The sequence below is a fragment of the Tachysurus vachellii genome, chromosome 10 (assembly GCF_030014155.1).
Source record: "Tachysurus vachellii isolate PV-2020 chromosome 10, HZAU_Pvac_v1, whole genome shotgun sequence".
NCBI classification, from domain to species: domain Eukaryota; kingdom Metazoa; phylum Chordata; class Actinopteri; order Siluriformes; family Bagridae; genus Tachysurus; species Tachysurus vachellii.
In genome coordinates, this window is record NC_083469.1 from 17,144,880 (window position 1) to 17,163,770 (window position 18,891).

At 37.7% G+C, this 18,891-nt stretch overlaps 2 protein-coding genes across 4 annotated transcripts in view; both read left to right on the plus strand.

The window, feature by feature from the left end:
• The first annotated feature begins 282 nt into the window (after positions 1–282).
• On the plus strand, positions 283–6,607 carry senp6b (SUMO specific peptidase 6b). 3 transcript variants are annotated; one of them, XM_060879423.1, is made up of 18 exons: positions 283–324; positions 820–969; positions 1,059–1,120; positions 1,323–1,426; positions 1,580–1,735; positions 2,034–2,067; positions 2,319–2,477; positions 2,737–2,939; positions 3,134–3,273; positions 3,362–3,478; positions 3,549–3,671; positions 3,757–3,849; positions 3,950–4,140; positions 4,593–4,651; positions 4,734–4,786; positions 4,924–4,992; positions 5,979–6,129; positions 6,312–6,607. In XM_060879423.1, the coding sequence occupies exons 2-18, from the start codon at positions 836–838 to the stop codon at positions 6,447–6,449; spliced, it is 1,986 nt and encodes a 661-aa protein (XP_060735406.1). In that variant the 5' UTR covers positions 283–324; positions 820–835; the 3' UTR covers positions 6,450–6,607. The 3 variants fall into 3 exon arrangements, with proteins under 3 accessions (XP_060735406.1, XP_060735405.1, XP_060735407.1); XM_060879422.1 differs by lacking the exon at positions 283–324 and adding an exon at positions 397–530; XM_060879424.1 differs by lacking the exon at positions 283–324 and adding an exon at positions 397–530 and having other exon boundaries at positions 2,761–2,939.
• Positions 6,608–7,885: 1,278 nt separating this feature from the next.
• myo6b (myosin VIb) overlaps positions 7,886–18,891 on the plus strand; it is a 33,464-nt gene continuing 22,458 nt past the window's right edge. The window contains exons 1-10 of the mRNA XM_060880010.1: positions 7,886–7,981; positions 12,187–12,328; positions 13,840–13,909; positions 14,011–14,084; positions 15,433–15,562; positions 15,669–15,774; positions 15,933–15,988; positions 16,063–16,160; positions 17,474–17,638; positions 18,367–18,447. Of these exons, the coding sequence (XP_060735993.1) occupies positions 12,212–12,328; positions 13,840–13,909; positions 14,011–14,084; positions 15,433–15,562; positions 15,669–15,774; positions 15,933–15,988; positions 16,063–16,160; positions 17,474–17,638; positions 18,367–18,447 (897 nt within the window). The 5' untranslated portion in view covers positions 7,886–7,981; positions 12,187–12,211. The remainder of the gene's footprint in view (positions 7,982–12,186; positions 12,329–13,839; positions 13,910–14,010; positions 14,085–15,432; positions 15,563–15,668; positions 15,775–15,932; positions 15,989–16,062; positions 16,161–17,473; positions 17,639–18,366; positions 18,448–18,891) is intronic.

The following is an 18,891-nucleotide window of genomic DNA, read 5'->3' on the forward strand; positions in this document are numbered from 1 at the left end:
AATAATTTATTTAGTTTTCTGTTCTGTTTGAAACTCATAGCAGCATTTCGAAACTGTATCATGGACGGCATTCAAAATGAATCGACTCCATTGATTACCACTACATACCGTCAGAGCCATAGAATCGACTCCACTGATTACCAGTACATAACGTCAGAGCCATAGAATCGACTCCATTGATTACCACTACATACCGTCAGAGCCATAGAATCGACTCCACTGATTACCAGTACATAACGTCAGAGCCATAGAATCGACTCCATTGATTACCAGTACATAACGTCAGAGCCATAGAATCGACTCCATTGATTACCAGTACATAACGTATGTATCGACGTAGAATCTTTAAAGAAAGTGCCTATTGCGCATGCGGAACAACCTAAGGTGCTAAATGCGTTTTGCGCATGCGCATCAACCACAGACGAATAGTAATCCTCGTAAACGGTTGTTTTCGTCCTGTTGAGTATTAAAGTAGCGTTGTAAATATTACCAAATTAATGGTTTGATCAAAAACGGTTTGTGTTAAGAAGGTAACAAGTTATTTTTTCAAAATTAATGCTAGTTGAAATACACTAGCTCAGAAATGGGTTGGAAATTGTTTATTAACCAATTTCTTCTTCATTAAGATATAATAAATACAATTGAATTTTATTAGGACAATAAATTGGAACCTCCCCAACAACAATTGAATTACATTCTATCAGCTCTCTAAATGAATGTGTGTGTGTGTGTGTGTGTGTGTGTGTGTGTGTGTGTGTGTGTGTGTGTGTGTGTGTGTGTGTGTGTTTCCTTAAAACATGTTTTTCTTTTGTCCCTCAGTAAGTCTTCATTAAGCATGCCACAAAACCTGGAGAGTAACAGATTTCCATCATCCTTTAACCAGTGCACATCTCCATCTCAAGGCATTGTGCTTAAAAAGCGCCACTTCCTGCATGCTCTTCTGTCTTCTAGGAGTAAAAAAGCAAGAAGGTTGGTTGTATAATGTATTTAGGAATGTGTAACAATTTGTTTCAAATGAAACAGGAACCTACTATTTCTCTCTGGCTTACCGCCTGCAGGATGGGCAGCAATGAGAGAGATAATCCAGAGACAAACGAGTTACTACTCTTGAGTAAAGTTGGTAAGTTTGTCTATTTTGTGATGAGCAGGCCCATGTCTAGTGATGTTTACATTTTCTGTTCATTTTTATGGTCCTGCTCTGTAGGGTACCGTTTGGAAAGTGTGACAAGTGTCTTATCAAGAGTTTGTAATGTATTTGAGGATTATAGTGAAGACTACGGATATGTCAAATATCTAAATAACAGTGACCTTTTATGAAATAGACCCAGCTGTTAAACCTAAAAGTTCCAACTCGGAAGAACTGACATCGTATCCGGATGTGCAGCCTCTGCTTAGAGTTCCACAAAAGTATCGTATGAGGGATCAGGTACTACAAAAAAATGCAAAATGACTTTAGAATGCATTGTTTGTTGCTACGTTCAAGCAAGAGTCATTATTGTTGATTTCATTTTGGTCATTTTATTTGCATCTTATGTCGTGTTATCTGTATTGTGGCGAAAGTGTCTGTGTTTCTTTGCAGTATGGATACCTTTTGGCAAACAAATATATGGAAAGGGCACCAGCCTCTACCTCATGGTTACTTGCATCACACATGTCAGCGTGTAGCAAGCTTGTGCTCAGTGTCAGAAGTCTTAAACTTGGAAAACTAAACATGATTTTCAGAGGTTTTGTCACAGTGAGTCTTTGGCCTGTTTTTAAGGTTTCACTGAATTCTCAGAGCACCATCCTGGAATTTCTGTGCACAATCAGTGTCTGTATGGGTTTCTTTTGGGTTCCTCTGGCTTCCTCTCACCTCCTGAAAACATCTTGGCAGCAGGAATGGCTAAACTAAATTGCAGCTATGTGTTAATATGCGTGTCTTTCTGTGTGTAATGAAATGTAGTGTATGAATTAATTCATGTTTATTCAGCTAGTAGGTGTTTTTATTTGGTGCAAAAAAAGACCAACCACTAACTAGTCTGTTTTTCCCCCAGTTGTCAGTGGATTATATTGAGATTACAAATGGAGGTACGAACCACATTATGGTTTTGTGTAATGGTATTGGTTAATCTATTTAGGCAGTTAAGGAAAATTATAGATTTTATCAATTGGTATTAAGTACATTTCCCCCTCATCAGCTCTGCCCTTGAATTAATGTAATAATTGATATAAAATCAAGTTATTTAATATTATATATCAAGTAAATCTGTTACTTGTGTAGCCTCCTGTTTAAAATTCACCAAGGTTATTTTTGTAGCCACTTGTGTGTGTCTCTCAAGTGCGAATTGAGGCGTTAGAGCTCACCAGCTGTGAATGGTGCAGGGGATGTAAGCAGCTGACTTTGTTTCTGCAAATGAGTGATGCAGCACAACGGCAACTGAGAGAGCAGTTTGCCATGTCTACAGATATAAGGATGTGGGATGGCTGTCTGAGTGAAAGTTAGTAGCTAAAAGTCTTTTCACATTTCAGTTGCTACTGCATTTTTTCTCCTACCTTATTCTGAAATGACAATTTTTTGAGACAGAAAAGAAAAATGCAATTAGAGCTCAGTTAATTGGGTTTTGACTACATTGATTTTCAATTTTTTCTCAGTTTCTAAGATGCAGTAGCAGGTGATTTAGCTTAAAAACACTGAAGCATTTCTTTAAAACCAAAATAGCCACTTGGTCAAAATCAGTGTATTTATGACCGTTTTAGGAAATTCCTGCTTCCCTCTGACAGATGAACAAGAAAAGTACCTCAGCATTATCTTTGAGAGTGTTCCAACAGTGCTGGAGGAGGCCACACTAGAAGAAATCTTTACCAAAATTGGAAGACATAAGAATTTGAGTAACTTTTATGTCAAGCTCACATGTAAGGAAGCCAGTGACAGACTAATGGCACGTAAACATTTACAGAAGGTGAGTTGTCATGGAAGTGTAAATTTGCTATTTAAAGAATTGATTCCGTTCTTTTGGTCAACAGGAGCTGTTATTAGTACAGTAACAGAGTGAGAAGTTTTAGTCTGAAGTCTGTATTATAATGGAACCTTAGACATCTTTGATAACAGGAGGTTTATATACAGTGTCTCTCTTTTATTTGTGCTTTGTGGTAGGAGTTGTATTCAGATCCCTTTTCTCCCACTAAAGTTCAGAGTGACGTAACAATCCTGAGTGTCTCAGAAAGCGATGTGGAGGATGATGATGATGACGACCTGAAAGTGTGTCCATCCTCACACAATCAATTAGCCAAAACGTGAGCGGTATTACATTTTAGTCGGTATTATTACTACTACTTGTTCTTTTTGGTAGCAGCTACAGTATAGAGATTTTTGTTTTTACAGACTGGTCATGTATCCACCTCCCCCAGCAAAGGGTGGCTTTTCTATCACTGAAGAAGACCTTAGTTGTCTCAATGAGGGCGAATACCTAAATGATGTGATAATGGATTTCTATTTAAAGTAAGTATTTATTTATTTATTTATATTCTAAAGAAGATTAAATTTCATTTTCTGTTTTTATGTGTCTCAGATATTTGGTCTGTGAGAAGTTACAGAAGGAGGATGCCAACAAGTATCATGTATTCAGCTCCTTCTTTTACAAGAGTCTCACTCAGAATGACCTGATAGACGATCTGGACAGCACAGGTTTATCGTAAGTATCTTAAAAATCATTTGTCCATACAATTACTTGATGTTTATGTATTCACATAATATTATGCTGGTCAACTTACACACAGCATTCAAGAGAGGAGGCATAATCGGGTGAAAACATGGACCAGGCATTTGGATCTTTTCAAGAAGGACTTTATCTTTGTCCCGATTAACCAGTCGTGAGTTCTGATTTATTATTTTTTTTTTTCATAAGTAAATTTTCATGTTTAATATTTGTGTCAGTCATTATTAAATATTAATTAATTCTGTTGATCTCAGCGCTCACTGGTACCTGGCTGTTATCTGCTTCCTGGGCCAAGCATCAGACTGCTTCATTATGGATCCTTATGAGAACAAGAATGAGGAGAACTCTATAGTGCTTTCTCCCAGCTCACCATTTTCAAACCCCATGTCACTTTTCTACAAACTCCAAACACCTAAGCAGGTTTCAAAGTGGAGTGCATCTCAAGGTACCAATAAACTCAGTGCTGATTGGTTATTTAATCACTATTAGAGATGTTCACAGTGTGTCTGAACAGCCAGAAATGACCCTGCACACTCAGCATGTTTAATGCAATGGAACGTGATAACGCCATAGTAAAATGCATTATTTCCTATCTCACAACATGTTAACCAATTATCTGTTCATTAACTTATATAGATATATAAATAATAAAAATAGGGTGGAAGGCATATCCCAAGCATGACTGAGTTTATTTCCAGTGACTGAAAATTGGAAAAAACAAATGTATGTATTATTTTTAATTTTTAAAAAAAAAAAATTAAAAAAACACATCTGAGCTGGTGCTTTCAAACTGATAATAGTATAAATCAAAAGGTGACTCAAAACCAACAGAAAAATAAAAAAGATATTTGGTGAAACATTATACTCTTCCCAATCATTACATGGTGCTTGTTATAGGTGAGATGGATGAGGGGTTCTGCTTTGTTTCAGATGATGACCTAGATGACGAATTTCAGGTAATTTGGTCATCTTGGTTCTATAGATATGTGAACTAATAAGAGAGCAGTGCTATTAGTATATTTTTAATACTTTTTTTAGTATACCGGATCCAGCAGATATGCATGCAAAATAAGTGATACTGCTTCTGAACAGTGAGTACAACACTCTGATCTCTTGTCTGTCTATGGAGTACCTATCAGTTACAGTACAAAGCAATATTCTCTTTTCTCAAACACGGTTTCTTTTTGTCATTCTAGTCACCTTATTTTGTATTTTTATGTACACCTAGGCCCTGCATTCTCATTATGGACTCACTCAACTGTAGTGACAAACCAACAGTAGTGAAAACACTACAAGAGTACGTATATGCAAATAATCTAATCAGTTACTAAAATGGTTTTTTTTTTAAATCAGCTCGTGTCCTTGCAAAAGATGTTTATTGAACATATTAAAAGTTCACAAGTGAGCAGTCTAACTCATCTGCCTTAATATCTTTTTGCAACTACATGGCAGCATAAATAAACTGCTACCAAAATATTTTGTAGGGTCACTTTGTATCCCAGTATCGTAGCACTCCTCTAGCATCATGTGCATGTACACACACTGTCCACTAGGGTTAGGGTTGTTGGTGCCATATGGGCTTGTTTGAGTATTTCAGAAACTGCTGATCTCTTGGGATTTTCACACACAACAGTCTCTAGAGTTTAAAAAGAATGGTGCAAAGAAACAAAAAGCATGAGAGACAGCTCTGTGGGTGGAAACACCTTGGGGATGAGAGATCAGTAGAAAACGGCCAGATTGGTTTGAGCTGCCAAGGATATAGTACCTCATATACTCTAACAATGCGTTATACTGTGCTGTGCTCATGAGATTCCTATTCTTGACTGGCAGGATTGAATAGACTGTGGTCTTCTACTGTTGTAGCCCATCCACCTCAATATTTTATTTGTTGTGCATGCTGAGATGCTTTTCTTTTCACCATGTTTGTAGAGTGCTTTTTTGAGTTACTACTGTACTGTATAGTCTTCCTGTCAGCTCCTCTGATCATGCTCATGTTTGTCTGAACATTTCAAAACAGCAGTTTCGTAAATACTCAAGCAACCCTTCTGACACCAACAACCCATTACAAAGATGACATTTTTTTCTTCATTCAGAAGTTTTTGAATATTCAGATCTGCATGATTTCTTTAGTATTAAGCTGCTGCTACAATATTGACTGATGAGATAACTGCAAGAATGTGCAGGTGTTCCTAATAATGTAAATGCTGAGTGTAAATATACAAATTATTTGCATGTGTATTGGTATGATGCATGCCTGTGTAATTGTGTATCATAAATTCAAAGGTATTTGGAGATGGAGTGGCGAGTGAGGAAGAGCTCATCGTGGAGTTTTGGGAATCAAGCCATGAATGGATGGAGTGTGCAGGTCCCACAGCAGGATAATCATACCGACTGTGGGGTTTATGTTTTGCAGTATGTGGAAAGCTTCATCACAGTGAGTGTGCAACACATGGTTGTATCTTTGTTCATTTGGTAGAGAGCAGCTAAATTATTAAAGATGTGACATGTAGACTCAGTGAGCAAAATATATCTTGAAAGAATAACACTGTGCTATAGGTTATGGCATAACTCAATCCTGGTTTTTTCTTTTCTTCTTTTTGAATATATTTTTTCTAGAACCCTCCAAGGGCTTTTCACCCTGCCATGGATCTGAGGGACTGGTTTTCACAGACACTTGTGAAAAAAAAGCGGGAAAGAATCAAAAGGCTTATTTTTAGACTGCACCAGGAACAGAAAGCTGACCTCGGAAAATGAATGCCACCTAGAGATTATCTTCAATCTAACCTCAATTCTGTTAGCTAAACTTTCAAAAGGCTATATAGATTAAATGATTTTGTTTCCTGTATTTAGACAAAGAACAATTTTGTTTGTAAGATTCTCTAAAAGCATATAGCAAAATAAAGTATTTAATTCAGTCTTTTGTTTGTTGCTTATATAATTTCACATTATCCTTCTACCTTAGTTCATTTTTCTGGTGTGGTACTCATTGTTGTACTTAACAAAAACTTTCTAACTAGGATTTAAATCAGTAATTATTATTCATAGCCTCTTTAGAGTTAACCATCTGCTTTATAAGTAGACAAAAATTGAATATGTGGTAACTTGACCCTAATGCATCAGCCAGGATTTACTGTGTACAGTATTCCATGTTATTTATTTATTTTTTTTACCAGCAGATGCATGTGAATGTTCATTATGATGTTCTTGCATTGTAACCTCAGTCGTGTACGGTTACAATATTACATGATGAGTTAATAATGTCCTTAATTTGTATCCTCTTAGACCATTTGACATTTGTTGTAAGGTGATACATTATAAATATCAGTGCCATTAAAGCCGGGTTGAAGGTTGTTAATTATCCTGTAGGTTTGAATGCTTGTCTGGAAAACCGTTTATGCCTGATCAGCTCACCTTCCTTGTTATAATCATCCTCAGTATTCATTTACTGGCTGTAATGTAAGAAAATCAGGGTGTAGTTAAATAATGGGAAAGAAAGCATGAGTTCTACAGTTGTGTTAAATTTGCCCAAGATCATGAAGGTCAGACATTAACACAGATACTGGTACTTCAGTTTGAGTAATGCACTATGTGTATAATAACAGCCTGAGATATGTTTTGTATTGAGCGCCAATGGGAGAAGCGTGCAGCATTGAAAAACAAGGTCCAGAGTAAACGCGTAAAGGAGTTTTTTCAGCCACCCATTGCTCAGTAACCTGAGGCTAGTTGCAAATGGAGGCAAGTATCAGGTGTCCTAATTAGATCTACAGAGTTGCTATTGAATAGAGTATCGGATTTCTACTTCAGGAATACTTCTAAAAGTTTTAAATGTCAACCATCTTAAAAATTCATGGGCGCATTTGCATTTTGTGGCACAACTTCAGCTGAACTGATGATGCCTAACACTTTTGCCCTGTCACCCTCCACGCGCTGAAGTCTTACTGAAAACCGATGGGACGACTTAATCCAGAATGACATATTTGAGTATAGTCGAACAGAGTGTCGTTTATAGCTATGACTAGTAGTAGTAGTAGTAGTAGTAGTAGTAAGAATGAAGTTATTTCCTGATTGCACTGCGCTTTAGATGTTTTAACGCTTGCCGGTGTTGTGCTGCTGACGGGGCCGCGCGCGCGCTTCTCACTGACGTCACCAAGGTTCAGTTCAATCCAGAGAGAGAGAGAGAGAGAGAGAGAGACACACACACACAGACACAGACACAGACACAGGAGAGCTCTGTCAGCAGGACTTAACCCCTTTTACCGCACAAAAGCGCATCCCAACGCTGTATTGTGAGTACGCTGTTTTTAATGCTCTTTCTCGTCTGTTCTTGTGCCCTTTAAAGACACCTGGTTTGCTAATATTTCATTATACTTCTCTATGAAAGGAGCTAACATGCTAATATGATGATTTGCCCGCTACTTTGCCGAAATGTAAAGTTTGTGGAAAAAGAAAGCCGTGTGTATAACACGAGACGACTAATACAAGATAACTAAACGGCTAGGGATGACTTCTGATAGAGACTTGAGGATCTGCCAAAGGTGTTATTGTAACCTCTTGTTGTTGTTGTTGTTGTTTAGATCAGCGCGTGCGCTAAATAATGTAACATAACAGATTAGTTATAGTGGATATTAGAGTGAAGAAGAACCAAACTGTTATTTATAGAAAAGCAAGCTCTCAAATCTAAGTCTGATGTGCTATAAGAGTCTGTTTGTATTCATGTCAGTCTCAGTGGTGTGATGCTAGTGCGACTATTAACTCGTTTTATTGGATTACATGTGAGGTTCTTTTAATCTGATTCATAATTCTGTATCATCACTGACACCTATTTATTACTACATATATATAGAAAGGAATAAGAAAGACTTGAAAGCTGTGCATCCTGTTGGGTTAGTGCAAATATCACAATGTGTTTTCCATATCCCCAGGAAGTTAGGGAGGGGGTGGAGGAGAGGATGCTTTATGTGTGTGTGGACAGGAAACTTCTTCCTGCCCTTTCACCCCACGCTGTCTCCATTAGCAACCGCTGCATTGTATCCAGCAGGGAACCTTCAAGCTCTTTTCCCGTTCCTGGTCATGAATCTCATCCCATTAACCATAATAAAGCACAGAAGAATATCTCACCTTAGCTTGCTGACAGGTTTAATTGCTGAAGCTGAAGTAAGCTGTTTAATGCACAACTGTCCAAGCACAATTTCCGCATGAGCTGTCAAACATGGATTGTAGCTTTTTTTTCCCACTGTGTTGCTTTATGTCTGACAATACCGGTTTTCTTTCACCTCTGTTGGTCCTCTGTAAATGGAAAAACTGCGGCTAAGATGGACAGTTAATCAGATAGTACATTATTTTGGTTAAAGTGTGTTAAACAGGGCTGCTGCTTATTAAAAAAAAAAAATACACTGATGAATGTGTATCTAAACACATACCAGGATAATATACAATATAAAAGAACACAAAATAGTTCACATTCAGATGCTTGTGCTTTAATGGAGCATTTGGCAAGTGGTGAAGTAAAAAGCCCTGTAATTATTACTACATAGTTCAAGATGGTTTAAAAATGCTGCAAAACATTTGTGTGGAAAAACTTTTATGGAAATTTAAAAGCGTTGTTGTCTGTTTGGTCCACTGAGACTTGTTAGCTTTGCATAATAAGTTTCAGCCTGTAAGGCCATATAGGCGCTTATTTTTAAAAGTATGGTTTGGAGGTATGCTGTTTATTCCTCTCCAGCCCACTCTTAGAAGAATTCTGACCAAAAACACCCACTTTCACAGGCACTCTTGACTAAGTGTTCCTCAAGTTTTGTTTTTTTGTTTATACTCACCTCCATAGCAAACTGATTTGGTTCTATTTCCACAGTATAAACAAATTAGTAACTTAAACCACAGTGACCATTACCACAATAAAGCATCTCACTCACACACACACTCTCTCACTCACACAATCAATCACTCACTCACTCACTCACTCACTCACTCACTCACAGACTCTCACTCACTCATACACACACTCTCTCACTCACACACTCACTCACTCACTCACTCACAGACGCTCACTCACTCATACACACACTCACACACTCACTCACTCACTCACTCACAGACGCTCACTCACTCATACACACACTCTCTCACTCACACACTCACTCACTCACTCACTCACAGACGCTCACTCACTCATACTCACACTCACTCACTCATACACACACTCACTCACTCACTCACTCATACACAAACTCACTAACTCACTCATACACACACTCACTCATACACACACTCACTCATACACACACTCACTCATACACACAATCACTCAAACACACACTCACTCACTCACTCACTCACTCACATCTTAATAACTACTATATCCTCAGGGTCAGGGTTACAGTAAATCCAGAGCTAATGCTGTACATCCTGGATGGGACATTAGTCTTTGGCCCAGTCTAGAGACTAGACTCCTTGTCTCTAGTTATAAGGCATTCAGCCATAAAACATCACGTGCTGCTTTTATTTATTGTATGAGCACATATCCTGCTACAAAGGCAAATTACCAAGTTAAATACACAAAAACATAAATAAAGAAAATATATATGCAAATATTTTGGAATGATTCATGTTTCCTAGTCCTCAACAGTTGCTTAGTTGCTTATTTCCCCAGGCATATTCACAGTCAAATGATACAGAGGAATCATTTGAATTAAATTTTACTGCTTGTAAATACTGCCTGTAAGGATGAATTTTAATATGTTGTAGGAAAACTTTCAGCTGTCAGTTAGCTGGATTTAACTCAAGTCTCTTTAGGTTGAACATGGTTCGTTCTCTTTTACACATTGCCTATTGCTTGGTGAACTTTGAACCCATCTTGTCTCTGAGCACCTTCAAAGAAACCTACTGTCTGTTACTGTACCTACTTCCATCTGTTACGATTCTAGCTGTCTTTAGATGGAATTCGATATAAATGTCCTCACAGTCCGTCCAGATAAAGTAATCTAATTTGTAATGCAAAATAAAGTAATGTAATGCAAATAAAATAATGAAATTTAAGATATTAAAATGTACATTTCTTTTTTTTTTTTTTTGGGTGTTACCATCTGGGTGCATGGTTTATTCCTTCAGTATGTATCTTTTACCTGGGAAGGTGTAAGTGGTGTTGTGGTGGAAATTTCTAATCTAAAGATATTTATAAGGCCTTGTCCTTCTATGCTTACCTTGTATCTGTAGTGACCAGAGACTGACATTGTCATCGGTTGTTTTCTTAAGATTATGACAAGGGCAGTAAGGACTGGAGACGAGTTGTCGGGAATTAGGCATAAACAACTTTCAGTATGCGGTTATTTTGAGCCAATGATTGATGATGTTTTGCTTTTACATATCTTCTTTACTTGAGTTTGTCTATAAAATCTTGATGTACAGTAATCAATGATCGTGGCCCTTCATCTCTCATGCTATATGTGGAGTGTTGGGTCCTGCTGCGCAGCTGAACACAATAAATTGTGAATCATTTATTACTCTTGCCCGTGTCTACCAGTGTGATACTTTAAATGTCTCAAACCTCAGAACTTCCACAACAGTGTCTCTTAAACTATATGGTTAAAACAGGTCCTTAAGGTCCCATTATGTACTTTAGATTATATTTAATGCTGTACTATGTATTTATGTTTCCAGTTATTTTGAATTCATTTTTGGAATCCACTGTTTTTCAGAGAAAAAATGTTGGCAGTATTATTGTCTGTAACAGTATCTTAAAAACTGCATTTACATGCTCATTATTATGTTAGCTTAGTTCATATAACAAATGATGAACCAATTATTTTTTCAGGTGTCTTGTCTCTCTGTCTGTTTGCTCAAAATTACTTTGTTTTGCTGAGGCATATAGGGAAGAACAGAGGCTTTCTGGAAGCCTTTTGTTCCTCTGGGCTTGTGTAGGGTTCAGTCCATTAGCACAGATGCAGTTTATGCAGAGCAGACAATGAGGTCATTTAACATGCTGAGTGAAATGATGCCTAACAAATTGAGAACTGAGCCATGGGAATCTTTGAGGACGTGGTAAAAGCCTCTAGCATGGATACTGAGTGTGGATGAGGGGAAACATTTGCTGTGGACTGAAACAAGAGCATTGATCAACCTGGCCTCTAGTGCACACCTGACCTCTGCGATACAGGCACCTCACTAACATATTCCCTGTGGATATCATTCACAAGGGATTGTATAATTTTGGTTTCTGGAGTCTACTTTCTGGTAGACTTTTCATTATAGTGCTTGTAGAATATGTCATTTTCTTGCAGTTCCACAATATTTGGCAATTCTTTTTATAGTGCTTTCATTATTTTATTTCTACTGCCTGGTGAGGTGCATCTTTATTATTATATCAAAAAGGTACTTTTTGTATCCCATGTTAAAGTAATCCAAATGAACTTCTTGCATTTTATCTGACACAAAATTGTCTTATGAAATTATCTTATAAAAAACATTTTTTCCCCTCCCTTTCTATGCTCTGTAGAGCTAGTGTCTAGCTGTGGAGCGCTATGGATGATGGGAAGCCTGTGTGGGCACCCCATCCAACTGATGGGTTCCAGCTGGGGATGATAGTAGACATCGGTGCTGACACATTAACTATTGAACCACTCAGTCACAGAGGCAAGGTGAGTCTGCAAACAAAAACATATAGCATGGTTAATTGATCGTTAAATAGCTTATTATGGACGTGCAGTGCACAGAATAACGTAAATCTGAAATAAATGTTTAGGAATAAGTCAGTGAACAATCAGATGTTATGTGTTACATGAAATTAATTATATACTGCTCATCTATACCATAGAGGGCAGTTTTCATTACAGAAACATTCATGAACCATCTATAATTCTATAATTGTTTGTATTTATTAAGGAAGTATCTAGAATAAAGGAACAAGTCAAATGAGCAAACATATCCAGCTCTGTGCTGTGTAAGGGTGTCACTTGCAGAGGTAGTTAATAAGTAATGACTCCTACCTGTAGCAGGTGTGCAGCTCATATTACACTCAGGTTGGGTTCATTAGAAGAGTAAGCCATCTGGGTTTTAGCCACCCCTTAGAGAATCAGCCTATACTGCTGCGCTGCAGGAAAAGGCTTTAGTATAAACTAACAGACATAAAACCGATTACACTTTTGTAGTTATGCCTCAGTTCTATCAGATATTTAGAATTTTTTATCTTTCATGTAGCCCTGCTAATGCAGTGATTTCAAGCAGTTTTATAATCTGCGTAATAATGTTTTTGTCAGATCTATGAGATAGGACTGTGACGGTGCTTGGTGGAAGGGAAAACTGTTTACTAAAAATGGGTTGAGCACAAGTATTTATACATACAAACTGTATGTGTGATATGAACCCTGTGATATACCTTAAAGATTCTCTCTCAGAACTTTAACCTCACACTAATTTTCCTCTCAGATATTCACCACAATTTGGCACAGATCTCTTCAATTCTTATTATGGTGCTGTTTATTAAACAAAGATCCATTAAATCTATTGATCCATCCATCCATCCATCCATCCATCCATCCATCCATCCATCCATCCATCCATCCATCCATCCATCCATCCATCCATCCATCCATCCATCCATCCATCCATCCATCCATCCATCCATCCATCCATCAACCCACATTTTTTTTCAATTCTTTTCAGAACTATATTCTACCACTAGCTAGCTGTTACTGCTACCAGTCAGGGATAATGAGGGCTAACATACCTATTTCCTTCAAGACTTGTGCTTCTCTAAAGATGTTTCTTTTGCTCTTGCTCTTAGAGAAGAATGCTATCTGCCCTGTTGTGTATGTATGTGAGCTCACCAATGCAGAATGTCTGTTTGGTATGGGGACTGAAACTCCAACTTTCCATCCACAGAGCAGGGCATTAATTCCCTTTTATTTTGTGCCACTCAGGAGACCATTGGTGGCATTTTATAAAACCAATGTTGTAGAAGTTTGCTTTATATAAGTAGAAAATGCACTATATTTATTGCAGTTGTTCTAAGAAGCAGTCTTTTTCTGTGTGCTTGTTCAGTTAATGTCACGTAAGTTAATCTGGGAAGTTACCAAACCATTAGTAGTTCATGAGAGCATTTTACTATAGAGGGGCAGGGTAATAAAAGATGTTCTGTCTGAATTTCCAGACTTTCCTGGCTCCCATTAGTCAAGTCTTCCCAGCAGAGGATGATGTCAACAAACATGTAGAGGACAACTGTAAGTTGTGAAATTCAGGTTACTGAAGTGAATTATGACATATGCCATAATTAATGCATTAATATGATTGCACGTTTCATCATTTTTTGGTTTATTTTTAGGTTCTCTTATGTACTTAAATGAAGCCACCCTTCTGAACAATGTACGGGTTCGTTACAGTAAAGACTTGATCTATGTAAGTCGGATTACTTTCACTTGCCTTCTCTGGTAGCTCTCACCTCTTCTGTCCACCAAATCCTGGTCTAAATCTCCAGTAATATATAGAAACTTCTGCATTTTGGTATACATTAAGTGTCTTATTATTTTTGATTCAGTAGTACGCAAATACTTTTTGCACTTGTATCTTTCACTAAATAATCTGTTTTATTAGGAATGCAATTGCTGTAATAAAATACAGTGACAGGTTTTATGTCTCTGGCAGATAAATGTTTGCTTAGGGTGGCCATTTGTGAGTAGCAGACATCTGTGTTGTTGAAGATCGGCTTGTGGTCCAGCTTTTCCTCATCAGAATGGCCTCTTCATAGCCCACAGACCTGCTGTCAATGCTGTGTGTGTCATGTTTAGTGTAGAGGCTTTGCCCTGCTGTGGCTGCCCATCTCAGATGACCTGGCTAATCCTGCCCAGACGGTATCGGGTTGTCTGTTGCACTTAATTAGATCCAATGAGGTAGCATTAAACAGCGTGGCAAGGCTGAACGGCAGCAGGTGGAGAGGAGCCTGTTTGTGAAGACTATGCTAATGGGCAGCCAAGGGAAGCCATTACAGTGGTCACTTAATTGTTCTCCAAATTCCAGACTGTTGTACAGAAAATGTCAGCTAGTCAGTAGGCTTTCTTCTCCTACAGTGTATACAGCATCCCTTTGCTTGCACCTCATTAATGGTGCTTGCAAAGCAAAGCAAGCATTACTATTGTGCCGGACAAAACTTCGGCGCGTAACTTGTCCCGCAGCTTTTGTCCTAGACCCATGAATGACATGTCAAATCGACTGGCTCATTGAGGAGAGGTGTGTTATGACATTTATAAGCGATTCGAGTACCGGTACTTCCGGTACCGGGTCTCAAAATGGCCTTTTTTCCCATAGACTCCCATTATAAACTTTGGAGGTTTATAACTCGGCAAGCTTTCGAACTATCTACACCAAACTCGGCCAGCTCCTTTAGGGTGATACTCTGAACAAACTTTTAAATTGGTGTACCAAATGGCCTTTCGGTTGTGCCGCAGTCCCGCCCCCAAAATATGCAAAATCAAAAAACTTTTTACAACATGGACATGTGACATATCAAAACACTCACAACAATGAGGGGAACTTCCTCATGTGTATTTTGATGACGTCACGTGATGTCACGTGTAGCCCCACCCCAAAAATAAGCGAAATCAAAAAGTTAGCACAACATGGACATGTCATATATCAAAACACTCAGCCCGATGAGGGGAACTTGCCACGTGCAAGCACGATTCACATTTTCTTCAGGACATGTACATTCTAGTTTATACTGCTCTTCACTATGTTTTATTTTTTCCAGACATTTGTGGCTAACATCCTGATTGCTGTGAACCCTTACTATGACATTCCTAAACTCTACGCTCCCGAGACCATCAAGAGCTATCAGGGACGTTCTTTAGGAACTCTCCCACCTCATGTTTATGCTATTGGTCAGTACTTGCTATCATAAAAATTCTTGAAATTGAGAATTGACTTTTTCAACTTTCTGTTTTTAATCAGTCTCTTTCCCTTTCCGATTGTATCTTTTCATCCCAGCTGATAAGGCATATCGAGACATGAAGGTGTTGAAGATGAGTCAGTCCATCATTGTGTCTGGTGAATCTGGTGCTGGAAAAACTGAAAACACCAAGTTTGTTCTCAGGTCTGGTACATAGGCTCAAATGTAATGTAATTGCATGAGAAGAAAGGTTGGATTACAAAACATATCAAAACTCAATAATTTCAATGTTGGCTACACTGAGAGTAACCATGGGAGGTTTTTAGTTCCTTGTGTGGTGAATGATTTTCTCTCTTCTTCAGGTATTTAACCATGTCATATGGTACTGGTCAAGATATTGATGAGAGGATAGTTGAGGGTAAGTCAGATTAAGTATGCTTTAAGCTTCTTCATAGGTACAGATAACTATGACACTCATATAATGTGTTGCAGCAAACCCACTACTTGAAGCATTCGGAAACGCAAAGACTGTCAGGAACAACAACAGTAGCCGTTTTGGAAAATTTGTGGAAATTCATTTTAATGAAAAGGTATAACATTTAATGATAACCTTTCTGATTTGATGTATATGTGAACCTTGAGTTTATACAGTTTTAATTACAATTCTTGATGCAATGTATGGATGCAAATCAAAAACTTTGTCATTGTTTGTTTAATCATAGTCATTTGCTGCTTTTTAATTGTATTGATTGAAGATCAGTGAGTTTAGAAGTGTTTCTAACTAAACTTATTTTGCTGTTTTATATAAAATATATGGCCAAAAGTTTGTTGACACCTGACCATCACACACACGTGCCTTTTAGGCATCTTATATCAGATTTAGTCCCTCCTTTGCTGTTATAGACTTCTGGGAAGGTATTTCACTAGGTTTTGGAGCTGTGTACTCCCAAATTTGTTACAGCATTTTGGGGAAGGTCCACATATGGGTGTGATGGTTTACATTTGTCATATAATGTGTACCCTTACTTACCATTTTATTAGGATCACAGATACATCTACACATTCAGGCTGTTCTTTAAATAGCAAGTCATGTAGCAGGAACACCGTGCCTACAGTCATGCAGATACAGTTCAAAAGCTTCAGTTAATGTTTACATCAAACATCAGAATGACTGTGGATGTTGGTACCAGATGGGCTGGTTTAAGTATTTCAGAAACTGCTGGGGTTTTTACACAGAGCATTTTCTAGAGTTTACACAGAATTTCTGATGGTCTAAATGCCTTGTTGATAAGTGAGGGTCAAAGGAAAATGGCCAGATTGGTTTGACGTGTCAGGTAGGATATAGTAACACATGCATGTAGGAAGGTAGGTAGGTAGGTTGGGGCTGGGTGAGTGTGGTAGGTAGGTAGGTAGGTAGGTACTTTATTTGATCCTGAAGGAAATTCAAGCATCCAGTACCAACATACAAACATGTACAAATGAAGTAGTCACTCTTTACAAATGTGGTGGGTAGAAAAGCATCTCAGCATGCATTTCAGCATAAGACAGCCAGTAGAAGGAATCTGAGGCTACAGTGGGCACAGATGTGGACAGCTGGTCTTTTCTATTTTCTCAACAACAAACGTTTTCAGCCTGCAAACCCTCTGCTCACAAGATGTTATGTGTGAAATTCCAACAGTTTCTGAAAATATATAAACCAGCTTATCTGGTTCTATATCACAGTCAAAGTTACAGAGATCAGACATTTTCTTTATTCCTTTCTTTGATGTGAATATTTATGCATAGATCTGGTGATTGGGTGATTATTTGATGATTGGATAACTGTATAAATCTGCAGTCTAATAAAGTGGAAAGTGAATGTATATCTTTATTTTGAATGTATATTTTGTTCTGTTGTATGCAGAATGCAGTTGTAGGAGGATTTGTCTCACACTATCTGTTAGAGAAGTCTCGCATCTGCATGCAGAGTTCAGATGAGCGTAATTATCACATATTCTACCGCCTCTGCGCTGGTGCCTCTGAAGACATCAAGAATATTTTGCACTTAAACTCACCTGACAATTTCCGGGTAAGTCTCTTCAAATAAAAGATTATTTATTAATGATTAAAACATTGTGCGTATTAACAGCTTAGAGTTGTAATTAATGGGAATGTTCCTGTTCTTAGGTTATTACTTATGTACTTATGAGATAGCTGCAATCAATACACATCAGCCTTTCTCTCTCTCTCCCTCTCTCTCTCTCTCTCTCTCTCTCTCTCTCTCTCTCTCTCTCTCTCTCTCTCTCTCTCTCTCTCTCTCTCTCACTCACTCTCTCTCTCCCTCAGTTTGTCTTTGTATCTCTTTCTTCCTTTTACACACGCACACACGCACAAAACAACTTTCTCAATTTATTATATAAAACACAATTAATCAAGTTTTAAGTTTCATCTACAGCTAAGCATGTTTATATGCCTCATTTAACCAAGATTATAATAATAATAATATTAATTATTATTATCCACTTTAGAAAATGAGCCACAGTACAGCTCTGTGTAAGAAGCTACTGTACATTTATTTCAAGAAAATAGCGTTTGCTTGCGTTTCTTTTTCTTTCTTTTTTTTAAGATTTTAGTTTATTTATTTATTTAGAATGTTTTGTTGTTGGTTTTGCTCGACGTGTCAGTGATGCCACTAGATGGCATATTTGCTTAAGTGTTTAGTTTTAGCACAGCTAGTATGACACTTGACAGTACAAAATTACTTTCATATGGTACAAAGTTTTAACATCTTACCCATAAAATCATTTTTTTATTCAGTATTTGAATCGTGGCTGCACAAGATACTTTGCAAGCAAAGACTCAGATAAACAGATCATGCAGAACCGGAAAAGTCCTGAGGTATGTCACATGTCTACGCTGCCTTAGTGTTTCAGCTAACTGTTATTTGATCCTGTTTTTCTAAAACAGTTTTTCTGATTGCTTCTGAATGCATGAAGATTGTGTCATTAATATTGTGATTTGTTTTCTACATTTTGGCTCAAATCAATTTAGGCTGTTTGTTATAACCACTCTAATATGTGGACTGTCACCACAGAGTAATACTGTATAGGTGCATTTTTGTATCCAAACGATTTTTTAAATTAATTCTTTGTGCTTAAAATTAGTTCTGGGCTTGATTACTTGTTAAATCCCAGCACTGGTATTGTGTCTGTAGATGAACCTCCCTGAAGGGATTTTTACTATGAAGCACTTTACATTCTTGTTATCAGAAGCATTTAGTAAAAATCATCTTTCCTCCTCAACTGTGTAGATTATGAGAAATGATCTAACAATAGCATCCAA